The sequence below is a fragment of the Centruroides vittatus genome, unplaced genomic scaffold (assembly GCF_030686945.1).
Source record: "Centruroides vittatus isolate TY-2023 unplaced genomic scaffold, ASM3068694v2 contig_575, whole genome shotgun sequence".
NCBI lineage: Eukaryota > Metazoa > Arthropoda > Arachnida > Scorpiones > Buthidae > Centruroides > Centruroides vittatus.
The window spans coordinates 1,405,646-1,419,413 of record NW_027122344.1 but is presented as its reverse complement, the minus strand read 5'-3'; the positions used below and the strand labels follow the sequence as shown (position 1 = coordinate 1,419,413).

Here is a 13,768-nt window from a genome sequence, read left to right as displayed (position 1 = left end):
ACATATGACAGTGAGAATTTATAGGTCTATAGTTTTTTCAAATTGTAGCTCAATAAAGGGAATTGAACTGCCTTACAACTGTGAGTTTATTTGGTAACATCAAATAAACTGAAAACTGTTATTAATTTCTGCTGGGAGATTTCAGTCAGTCATCAAAAAATGCAGGTTTCATCCTAGAAAACCTGGAAATTTCAGGAAAATTGAAAATTGTTGGACAGCTTGATAAACCCTCCATTTACAGCTTCTAGTTCACGATGTACACAGTTTAAACATAAGTTTGAATTATTAGCCAAAAAATTCAAAAAGTAATATTTTATGATATAGCCATGCTTCAAAATTTACAATTGGAAGTATCAGTCAGTGAATTGTCAGTGAAATATGATCACTGACAAACGAATATGATCAAATATGAATTGGGGAATAAGACTGTATCCTGAAGCTGTGTGACCTTAGTTTGTTGATGCATGCAGTTACCATGTGTGTAGGTCATGACATGAGAACCAAACAGCAAAGTGTAACATGATGGATGCAGGAATATTTGCAAACATGCAGAAGAGGAAGTGGATCACAACAGAGTGCACAGGTCAGCAGATTTACCGAAAGGCCCATCAGGACCCATTTGCCACAACACATGACCTCCGAAGCTGCCTGTCACCATCAATGGATGCATCTGTGTCCACCAAGCCATTCGTAATAGGTTGCATGAAGTCGGGCTGCGTGCATGGTAACCAGCAGTGGGATGTCATTAACTGTTCAACACAAGGCTGCATACCTGGTGTGATGTCATTGCAATTGGGCTACTGAATGGCACCAGATATTGTTTATTAATGAATCTCACTTCTGTCTGTGGAGGAATGACAGCAATGGATGCATGTGGGTATTTCGGGAAATGCTACGTGCCAGCCCTTTTTGCCAAGCATCACACCAGCCTCATATTAGGCACATGTTCAATCATGGACAGCCCAAATTTCGAGTTTCATTCAGGGCCTCACATGTGCACCAACATGTGAGGCCCTGGACGAAACTTGAAATTTTGTCTTAAAGATAACGAACATCTGGTGAGACAGTAAAACTCTCACCAAAACGGAAAACAAAAGGCTGGAATTACAGGGGAGATTTTCAAAGTTTGGAGGAATTTTAGCAGATTGGGATCAGGTTAAGTGTAGATAATGACCTCTGTTGCACACCGAAAGGTTTCAAATTGTCACTGGGAGATGAGAGAAGATCAATTAGAATGCAGAATAGAGGAGAGAAATCCTTTAAAAACTTGTGTTTCAAGGACACAATGTTCGTTGCTCCAAGATTTGTTCTTTTCTCTAAGATTTGTCATATTTTGGCCAGTCTGGGATCTACCACAATATGCTAAATCCAAGTTCTCTGTGTTTGTGTAATCAAATGTCTAGCTATGACAGAACACAACATTTACATCACATGCCTGTTTAGATCTGAACTTACCAGCAAGCCCCAAGGCTGTCAATCCTGTAGGAATGATGGCCTCGAGAGACCAAGTGAAGACATTTACCGCAACATTCGGACTTTTTTTCCACTGTCTTCTCAATCACACTCATCAAAGGAGAATTGTAAAGGTGTCCATAGCATTATTTTGTAAGAACATTTTTATTTTATTACTTAATTAAATGGGAAAAAGTGAAGGGAAAACCTGTCTCAATGTGTAAATCACACCCACACATGATTGTCTTAACCCCTTCACCATCCTGACAATTGCACACAGTTGCACAATTGCACAGAACCTTACACACATTTCCGTTACTCTGATAGCAGACAAGTATGCTGGACCGATTGTGGGGCCTGTGGTTTGGCCACTGGTCCAAGCCACACTCGACACAGTGTTCCAGCGAGACAATACCTGACCTTGTGTCTCATGGTAACTGCTCACCAGCCTGAACAGAATTCAAATCCTTTCCTGGTCAGCAGCCTAACTGGATTTCTCTCCCATCAAACACTTAATGGGATCTCATCTGACGTGAGGTGCATTGGGGACCACTGCCACATATCATAGATTATGTGGCCTGCAGAGGACACAGCTTGGGGATACCTCAGGCAACCATTAATTGCCTCATTGATAGTATGCCTCACCATATTGCAACCTGTGTAGCTGCCTTTTGGGAGCCACATTCGTTACTGAATAAACAAGTGTCTGTTGCATATGTTTGTTTTTTCTTTTAATCACTTGCATATGTTTTTCATCTCTACAGTACTGCAATGTGCATTTGGCTACATGCATTCCTTCCTGTGTTGTGATTTTATTTTTGAGTAGTGTAGTTGAATACTAGTACTTTGGCTTGAAGGTGATAGTGCCTTGACTATATGGTTCCTTTAGGAAGTGCCTCGATAGTGCCTCGACTGTGTGGTTCCTTTTTATTAAACACTGTGTAATGTGTTGAAGTTGAGTCTCTAGTTGTCATATTGGCAACCAAAGTATCACTTGAGTTTGAGTCAAGAATGCTGTAAATTGTTGAAAAAACTAATTGAATGATACAAATAATTCAAAAGCATTTAAACTTTTACAAATACTAAAATATAGATCATAAATTATTTTTAATGCATGTAAACAAGCACATAACACAGTATTGAGATTAAGTACTAAATGCTATTGTTAACAAAGCATATTAACTTGCTGTTATTTTGCCAAAGCAGAGTTAATCATGAGGGAATAGAAGTGAGTAAGATAAAACAGAAATATCACTTTCACTACTGTTAGCATAACAGGCAGCTTCTTTGTTGGGTCTGAAATTGCACTGCACTACATAATGCAATTTTGCTGTTTCCTGATTGGCAAAAGTTAAAAGAAAGTAAGTGTTTTAGCATCATTTCTGAACTTTTGATAATACCAATATTGGTTATTTGGTTCTGACTTTGGAGTTTTGAAATGTTGTTTGTTGGGAGAAAATTCCTTATCTCTGTGATGTTTCTGATGAGATCTGGATAATCATTCTTTATGTTTGCTTAACTTGGCTATTTGTGCATGGAGCTTGTAATGTTGAATATGTAGAACATCCAGGCTTGGCTGGTGTGCTGTTTGGATCGCTTCTATAACCAAATTGATAGTCTCACCTATTTTGTCCACAATTAGTACTAATTTGTCCAGACTATCATCAGAAATGGCTAGAATAGTCTGAGTCTGTCTAGGCAATTAATGTAGCCATAGAGTTTTAAGGAAATAACCTCCCAATTTATTATAGGCTAGTTGTTTCATTTTTCACAAAAGATGGGATGGTTTTTTATTCCCAGGGCTATTTCTGAAAGCATGGTTTTCAATTGCTTTTGCTCTGGGTCTGACAAGTCTCTCCTTAAGTATGCTATAATGGTTTCCCATTGGTGGATTAAATACAGTGTTATTGATATGGTTTAAGACATCAAAATTAAGGGCTGAAATAACCAAATGGTAGTGAGTGCAATCATTTTTCATGATTCCTGATACAACAAAGTGAACTTCAATATTGGAAAACTGTAACCCTAGGACTTGTCTCAAAACGGTGATAGCTTCAGAGCTATCTTATTGTTTTAGATTGGATCATTGTTTTTTGTCATCTCCAGCTCAATCAACCAACATGTGAAAAATGGTTATACTTGAGATTTCAAGAAAGAATGCAATTTTGTACAATAAGTGTGCATATTATTATGCTTACACTATTCAAGAGGGTGTAATTCCTTTTTTGTCCTGGGACTATTTTTGTCTTGGTATAAAAGACATTTAAGACAATTCCTTTTGGGTTCTAGGTTTATTCTTGACTTGCCATTGTAAATTTGGGTAATGTCATGCTTACCACTGAAGTAATGATGTAAGAATTGTTTGGACTAAGAAAGACGGTCCAAAAACATTGTGTGGCAAAAATAAAAACAATAAGTCACCTTCTTTATAACAACACAATTTATTCTTAATTTCAATACAAATTAAGCTACTAAATTTTTATTTACAAGAAGATAAAATTTATGGTTCTAATGGAGCATAGTACAGGTAGAGTAGACCAGGCATGTATCATTGTAGGATGAAAAAATTACTGGTTCAGTTTAGTTAAGGAACTCAAGCCCTGAGGAATTTCCAGTCATGTTTACTGGAAATCAAACTACAGTAGAGCATTGATTATCTGAACATCGGTTAACTGAAAGCGTTCCAGTCAGACTGTGTCAGGACTTATGCCATGCTGAATTGAACATTTTTGATACTAGATTAACTTCTAAACTATAATTTTTTTTTTTTTTATATTTTTCAATATATTTACTGTGTTTTGTTTGTACAAAATAAATAAATAATTTTTAATAGCAACGATTATTATTATAAAAATTTTCATTAGGCTTAACTTGGCTGAAAATTTAACGTGAAGCGACATGCAATGGTGAAAAATTTCAACATGGGATACACTAATATACTATAGTAGCTGTTATCCACGGCTTCGCCCGCTCGGATTTTGCAGTTTGATAGAAATAACCCTTTCTCAGTACTTCACTAAGGTTCTCAATTATTAGTTGTTACTAATTTGGTAAAATTATTGATTTTTGTTTGTTTCAAACTATGGACTGCTAATGCACCTAAATTCAAGTTTCAAATATTATGTGACTTCGAGATACGATAAATTCTGAGTTTAATTTTTTTTTGAAACATAAATGACGTTATCTGAAACTCCCTGAATTTAAATAAATAATAAAATGTAAAAATACGGAGCATTCACAAAGATAAAACCTTTGTCGTTGCCTTTTTCTTTTCATTGTTGCACACCATTAGAAATTACAAAATTACGGAGACCACTTTCCCTTTTAGGCTACTGCCTCTGCAACAAACATGCAAAAATGCTAAAATGTCCTCTGGTGTTTTGCCACTATCACAATAATATTTTTTTAAAAATTAACAAAGTAAAATCATGGCGAACATTATTTCAGACACCATAGTAATTATTTAATTTATAACAATCTAAATATATAAAATTCTCACACGCACGACAATCAAATGTATCAACTTATACTAACTTATAACTATCTTACAATTAAGGAAAATGGAAAAAAAGCAAAAGGAATAGAAATACCCAGGGTTTTTGTAGCGATGTGCTCTTGGATAGGACACCACTTCGAAACTCTTCTTTATTCATGACCCTCTTCTTGTCGTAGACCTTTTGTCTATTCCTGACTTTGTCATTTGTCCTCAAGGTTTTCTGTCTGTAGTCTATTTTTTCTTTATAACTTCTTTGGCACCTCTCAGTCTCAGATTGTCCTTCTTGAAATCTGGAGCACTCTTTTTCCCTCTCTACTTTTTCAAGGTTCTCACCAAAAGTGACTCTTTCTCCGTCCATTTGGCCCAGGGCCCCACACCGTCTTTTGTTCTACTTATTTTCGTGGAAAAGATAATCCTACCCAAGGACAAAAGGGTTAGAAGGCCACACTATAATTGAACAAATATGTAATAACAAATTCGAATTTAAATGGTTTGAACATTTGGTTAAAAAATCGTAATATGTAAATATTGTATGTTTGGAAATTAAGTCATTACCGTCAGAAACAAAAAATTGCATCTGAAATAGTACAGTAGAAGCTGTTCTTCTGGTTAAACCTTAATGCTCTCCCGCGGGGGATTTCGAAAAATCGCTTCTTAGTGTGCGTTTCCATGACATACATTAACTGTTTACCAAATTTTACCACTTCAGGTTCAGCAGTTTGCTCTGGGCGATGATGAATCAGTCAGTCAGTCAGGACAAGTAGTTTTATGTATATATAGATTAATAATGCATTTTTTCATACACAATCGGTTATCCGAAAAATTGATTTTTCAAACAACCCTAGTCCCCAATTGATTCAGATAATCGATGCTCTATTGTAATTGTATTCATATGATCACGACCACTACAATAGTAATAAAATATGGCTTTTCTGAATACTATATAATTATTTTATTTATTGATAACTGGGCTTAATATAAAAAATTTCTGTTAAATTACAGCATTTTACGATATACTGTAAATTAGCATATTTCAACCTTCAATCCACAAAAAATTTCACTGGTCTGCAGGAAAATATTTGACTGTACTGAAGTTGATTGTGGGTGACATTTGAATAGTAATGTAGAGTACAGTACATAACAAAGTATATATAGTAACTCTAGATAAGCAGATATAAACTTAATAAATAAGCATAATTCATAATTGCATATAATTACTTGGTTCATAATTATTCATGTAAAATTATCCATAATTTTATTGGCCTGTGATGAGAAAAAGGTTGTAAAACACTACTGTAAATAATAATTATAGGCAAAACGTATCTACAGCATTGAGCCCAATACTAAAAAATTTACACATTGGTTTCATAACTAAATAAAATTCAAATGTTATGCTTTGATAAAAATTACTTAAATTATTTAAAATTGGAATCCATACAATTAAGTTAATGGATAAGAATGATGATGATTTTATTTGTTGCTATTATTATATGTTGTTTTTCCAATATACAACATCCTTCATTAGATATGACATTTTTTTAAAGATATAAAAGTATTTTGATGCCTTTCTTATAAAAATTATCACATTTTTCTTCAAAAATGTTTCTATATGCTTTTGGATAGTTTATTTTGAATTAAAACTTTTTCTGTTAAAACTATTTTGAAGTTGAGATGATAATATGTAATTCTGCATCAGAACTATAATGGGGATGAGGGAGAACTTTCCAATTAAGCTCTCTCAATTTTTGTTTGGTGGTTATTGTAACATGGGATTGAGCATTATTCTGTAACAAGATTAATCTTTTTGTTTGTCAAATATGGATATTTTTGGTGATTTGTTTTTTGTTCTTATGTTATGATTTGAATCTACGAACACTAAGCTTTGGCTTTATGGAGGACTTATTACACACTATTGACGTTGTCAGAGTAATCATGCAGAAGTGAGTAGATGCAGGTTTATTATGACAATTATATGCATTTCAGACATGTTTATTCCTCTTCAGCTGTATTTGTTAGAATTTTGTGGGTTTACAGATGTCTACAAGAATACAAGTGGTTTTTTGTTACAATCATTTGGGTTTATGATTAAAATAGTTCAAAATTATATTTTTATACATATTTAAATGATACATTCTATTTTGTTGCTGATGGATGGATGACTTCATTTTAGGGATTTTTCACAATGTTATATTATGTTTTTCCATACAAATAGGCAATTGTTGCTTAATGAAATTAATTGTGAAGTAAATCAACTATGGAAATGAATGTAATACAAAGTTAAAAAGAAGATTACAATTACAAAAGTAAGTGATGTTTTAAAAAACGTTACATACGTTTTTGCAGTCAGTCAGCTTGTACAAACAATTTCTCTACTACAGAACCAATACTACTAAAGGATGGCATCTGGTTATGGTGATATAAGTATTATCTGCTGTCTCATATGTTTTGGATGTTTAAGTAAGGGTCTAAATGGGATCTAGTTGTACCCCTGTTTTTTATTTATTTATTATTTCATTTATTTGTAATTTAATTAAGCAACAATTTTAATCTCTAGTTGCTATTTATATGGAAAACAATATAACGTCTATGCAAAATCCCGAAAATGAAGTCATCCATGCATCAGCAACAAAATAGAATGTACCTTTTAAGTATCTATAAAAATGTACTTTTGAACTATTTTAATCATAAATCCAAGTGATTGTAATGAAAAACCATTTGTATTTTTGTAGATGCCTGTAAACCCACCAAATTCTAACAAATATGGCTGAAGAAGGAACAACAACCTTCCAAAATGCATACTGTTATCATAATAAACCTGTGTCTATCCACTTCTGTTTCATTATTCTGACAACATAAATATTGAGTGATAAGTTCTACTTACGAGCAGGTTAGGTTCCTAAGGTTTTGTCATAAATTGGAATGCTCATGGTCTAAAACTAACCCAGGGTTATTTGTATACAGAATAACCCTGTGTTGTTGATGTTTGATCCCTTATTGTACTTGACAGATACATTATGCTCGTTTACCTGCTTGCTACTGCTTAGTAGTGAGTGTTTTAAATGCAATTTTTTTTCACCTAATGCACTTGGTTTTATAATGTTCAGTTTACTTCCATAGCCCCATTTCTTGCATTTATCTCCACTGCTTGATTTACTGTTATGTTTTGGACCCATTTTTGAAGCACTAATCATAAACGTTTATAAAAATTGGAAACAATAACAAAAATGCTGTTATTCCAATGTTACCAACTTCAATGCCACTTCACTAGTGATGATAGAATGTCAAAATTTGTGTGAAAGTGAAAAAGGATGACAAGCAATAGAAATAAATCCACATTAATTATTTATTAAAAATTTATTATTTATTACTCACTAATGACTGACTTCAGCACCACTCCATGACGAAAGAGAATTTCAGAATTCATGTGAAATTTAAATTTTAGATGTATAGTCAAATTATTTGTAAGTGGAATGTTTGTAAATAGGGGAGCACCTGTAATAAAAAACTGTTATGAAAATCACTATTACATTCATTATTAAAATGTTATATAGAGTACTTAAAACATTAGCCTTGGGCTGATTGGTGGTACGTTATGCAAGTTATGCTACAGCATGAAAACAAAACTTAGAAAAAATATTTATGATTCAACTTCTATATTCTATATATAGAGGGAGAGAGACATAATGCTTTCTTTTTTAACAAATACACTTAAAATTAATATAGAAATTGATTAGAATAAAATACCATTTAAAGACCTACATCCTAATTCAGCTAAAGTGTCAGTCAAAATTATAAACCATTCAGTTTAATACACAATTATTATTATTTTTTATATTAAAAACAGAATATACAATACACTGTACATTCTGTTTGTTGAAAATGTATTAAAAATTTAATTATAAAAAGTCATATGCAATCACTGCTAAGTTTATATTATAAACTTATGGATTTTCATGATTAATTTTTTTTAGTAAAAAAACTGTCTTGATAATTTATTTTAAATGTTTAATGAAAAGCTTTTAATGCATTTGTAAATTACTTTTTTCTGTTTACAATACATAGTGTTTCAAAATTATATAAATTTTTATTTTATATATTAGCTTTTTTTTTCTATCATTTAAAAAAATTTTTTTAGAATATTTATTTGAAAAAATTGAAATGTTAAATTTAAACCACTTCCACTTCAGTTTATTCAGAAAGTACTGTAAACATTTAGTTTTAATAATGTTCTTGAACTTTGATCAAAATATTTCCTCAATAAACTTCATTTGTTATCCTCTATGTAGCAGTGAAATTAATACTGTTTGAAATATTTTTTTCCCTACATTATGAGAATTTATATTTGTTTAATTTAAAATAAAAAGTTATTAGTATAAAACATATTTAGCATTTGTAAGTAAGTACTAATAGTAATAATCAGAAGTGAAAACGAAAAATTTAATAATGAGAAAAACTGATAGTTTTTTCAAATCACAGTTTAAATTTGTTTTCTTCACGAAGATTTATGTATAAAAAAATAAAACAGAAACTCATAGAACTATAGAACTATTTCATGCTTATGAACAGATGCATATAATGTATGAATAAATTACTATATCCTGAGAATTAGAAGTTCTTAGATTTTGAATTATATCAGATAAATTAAAAATAATTTCTTTTGATGTGCCCTTAATTTGGCTAATTTTCTCAGACTTATCACACCTTTTAGGTCAATTGATGAAATGGAGTCAGAGATCATATCCAAAAAATATACACTTTTATTAACATTGGAAATGCATTTTGGACTCTACATTCTCTTATCAGTTCAGCCAGTTTCCATAGATGACTAAAATTATATAATACAGACAAAGTTAATTGTCAATTACATAATATTTAAATAATCATCAGACATGTAAATATACCTATAAGCAGTAAATTCTGGTGTATATATATATATATATAAAGATAATATGATGATCCTGCTCTTAATGACAGTTGTTATCCTGAAAATGCACATTTACCTATTTAATTTAGATATATTTATAAAAATTTTAACAAAAAATTCCTTATAAATAACTTTCCTTTACTCAACACAGGAAGATAGTCAATTACATACCTCTAAAAACCTGTTACTGGTGAGTATTTAATCATCCAAAGAATGAAAAAATTAGATTTGATGAACGTTTTCGAACCTTCCAAGGTTCTTCTTCAGGTCGCAACGAATTTCTGTTAAAAGAACCTTGAAAGGTTCGAAAATGTTCATCAAATTTAATTTTTTCATTCTTTGGATGATTAAATACTCACTGGTAACAGGTTTTTAGAGGTACGTAATCCTTACAAATAATTTTAGCTTACACTTCTATGATTTATCTCTGAATTAACAGACTGAAGAAGAAAAGACCAGTTGGTTTTTTAATGCACAAGTATAAAGTTTAATTATATCAATACTTAGTGCTAAGTAACAGCATTACAGGTAAAATGATGATCCTGTTCTCAATGGAATCATTTAACCGACAACTGCTTTTCTATTTCCTAGTATTAGATATATTAACCAGAAAATTTTTTAAAAACTTAATTTTAACCAACAATTATATAATTTTCTTACCTCTTAAATAACAGATATTTAGAGGAAAAAGAAAACCAGTGGTAACACAAGTAAAAAAAGAGTTAAAAGTACAGTTGATTAAAAGATTGAATTAAAATTTTCTTAAAATTTAAATTATTAACCAATTGGCATTTTTGGAGCAACAATTGTCATTAAGAGCAGGATCATCATATTATCTTTATATATATATGCTAGAATTTTCTGCTTATAGGTACAGTTTACATGTCTGATAATTATTTAAATATTATATAATTGACAATTAATTTCGTCTGTATTATATAATTTTAGTCATCTATGTGAACTGGTTGGACTGATAAGGGACTACAGAGTTTGAAATGCAATTCCAATGTTAAAAAAAGCATATATTTTTTGGAACTGATCTCTGACTCCATTTTTATCACTTGATCTACAAGGTGTGATAAGTCTGGAAAAATTAGCCGGATTTAGGCCACATCAAGATATATTAATCACAAACAAGAAGCAAAAATATTCGGAAATAAAAATAATTTATTTTGTTTTTTTCATTTAAATTTTAATTCAAAAAACTGCAATAGATTAAATTACATTTTTTAAATGAGAAAGTTTTATTTAAAATTATATTGCAAATAATTCAGTTCATATTTTCTATTGTAAACTAATAAATTATATTTGAAAATTAGGGCAAGTATATAGATATTGAATTCGACTTTAAAGGGGATCCAATTGGTGGAATTATAACAAACTGTAAGTATACTAAACAGTTTAACAAATTATGTTTCTAAATGTTAATTTTTAATTAAATTTCTGAGTAAATTCAATTATTATTTATTAGATAAAAATTGTATAATTAGATAAATTGTAATTGTTGTTTAGAAATATTAATTAGCTTAAAAATTCCAAACAAGTGTCAATATTCCTACCAAAATTAATAGGACACTAACAGTCACCTGTTGAAATCAATGGTTTTATTCAGTTGTATAATATACAATACAAACTCATTTAAAATTTGGGGTTCTACACAAAAATCATTATTATAGCAAGTGTTTTCAGTGTCTGTCTGTGGGTGATTGGCTTCTATCCATTCTTTAATACCACAAGGCTTTTTCAATTTTACATCTGGGTCACAGGGTGGCACTAAGCAATTGCTGTTGCATCAATATTGACAAAATTAATTTATTTAAAATTTTTTTATTGTCTTTTTTAGTGTTGAAAAGTACAGTACATGCATTTATTTTATTAATACATACTTTTTTAATTACAGATTTTAAAGCATTAAAACAGTGTAGTTCAAAAATAAAAATGATTCTTAATTTTATTTTATTATTTAAATAGATAGTGTATGTGTTAAAAATAATACAAAAAATTTTTAATTAATGCATAATTAGAAGAAAAAAAAAAGGCAGCAATTCAGAGTAGGAGGTGAGGAATGGTTTTTGTAATTGTTAAAAAGCTAAATTGCCAGAAGGCATATGAGTGCATTTCTGTAGACTTTAACATTGTACATTTCCCACTCTGCCACATCTGTACCATTGCTTTTTTCTCAAATCTCTCTTTGGCAGCATCATCTACAGGGCAAGAGCTTTATTTTGATACTAAGCCATATTTGTATCATCAACCATTCTTTAAAATTAAGCTGGACAGTATTTGAGACTTACCAAATTAATATATATGTTATGAACCAAGTGATTAATACGGGCATTATGAATAATGACAAACAAAATCGGCATTGTAATAAATTTCAGGTGTTTTAACATAATTTATCAAATTGACTGGTCATTATAAACACTGATGTCACCTAGTACTGAATACCCTGGATACTGCTATCACTGCTATTGATTCATGGTAGTTGTTGAACACACTTTTTTTTTTCCGTATCAATAACTAGTGATGTTAAAAAATCAGCGACCTGCTGGTAGCTCCCCTCCAGGAGGAGCCCGTTGGGAGCAGAAACAGTTGTGACTGCTGCCATAACAATGTACATAGGTAAAATTTTACTGTTTAATTAATATAGTTAATAGTACTTAGTTTGAAAAGATTACAGGTTCTTTTTAAAATACTTTGAAATAATTCACAAAAAATAAATATTTCTAAATGAAATAATTAGAGTTTTTTTAATCAAATTAAAATGTTGCACAAGATTAACTATTGGTTGCATAAATTTAAAATTCAGTACTAATCACAATACGCATGTGCAACTCAGATATGAGTGCTGATTGGCTAGTGTATGTTGGATGATCACTCCTCCAATGTATTATCATCACTTTGCCTGACTAGGTGATAGCAGTATTCATAATGACCAGTCAATTTGATAAATTAATCAATATTTATCAAACTGTGTGCCCATTTTAGTCATTATTCATTATTCATAATGACTGTATTAATCACTTGGTCCATAACATATATATTAATTAAAATTATAATTTCTATCAACCATTATAAAATTTCGATATAGTTAAGAATAAATTTAAAAAAAATATTTTTACCTATATAAGAAATAAACCATAGTGAAATAGAGTTTAAGGTGTCAAATGTTATGAGTAAGCATAAAATTGCTTGATGTAACAAACTGTACAGGAACACACAAGATGTACAGGCTTTTAGCCTGTATATCTTAATTGTGTGTAAAAATGCAATTAAGTACAAATGTGACTCTAAAATGTACTCTAAACTGACAAGGAGTCAACATTTGATACCTTAAACATTATTAACCATAGGCCTAGTTTGTTTCCATTTACATAAAATTTTATCAGTACTTTTTTGTTATTATTATTATGTTAGGTTTAAAGGGTATACTTGGTTGACACAGAAAGTGAATTAATTCATTCCAAGACCCTAAACAATACACATTTTGATAAACTTAAAACAAATACATGTAATGTAAGATAAAAATAACACAAATAAAATCCCTAATAATAAATTAAAACATGAAAACAATAAATAAAATATGTAAATACTGTATACTAAAATGAAAATTGCACGTACTAGTTACACACCATCAACTTTGGTATCTTAAACATGGCTGCCAAATTCACCAAATGTGTACTGTTTTTATGCTTCGTGATAAGATCCTTTTTCATTTCAATCATCAATATTAAAATCTTCCTCTTAGACTTTGTTGCTTTCACACATTTCTCAGATGACATGGTTAATAAGTAAAGATATACTGGATTCAACAGGAAGTTTTTGCATATTTTTAAAAAATGAAAGAAGTAGCACATCTTGTATAACTCCAGCAATATATTTAATTATCCAAATGC

At 30.6% G+C, this 13,768-nt stretch overlaps 1 protein-coding gene across 6 annotated transcripts in view; it reads left to right on the top strand.

Annotated features, from left to right (window-relative positions):
- The window catches only part of LOC136979044 (unconventional myosin-Ib), a 314,495-nt gene that overhangs the window by 116,667 nt on the left and 184,060 nt on the right, over positions 1 to 13,768 (top strand). For all 6 annotated transcript variants that reach the window (XR_010881326.1, XM_067274937.1, XM_067274936.1 and 3 more), the window contains one exon: positions 11,192 to 11,255. Coding sequence is in view for 5 of the 6 variants with exons in the window: in XM_067274937.1 (XP_067131038.1) it covers positions 11,192 to 11,255 (64 nt within the window). In the remaining variant the exon portion in view is untranslated. The remainder of the gene's footprint in view (positions 1 to 11,191; positions 11,256 to 13,768) is intronic.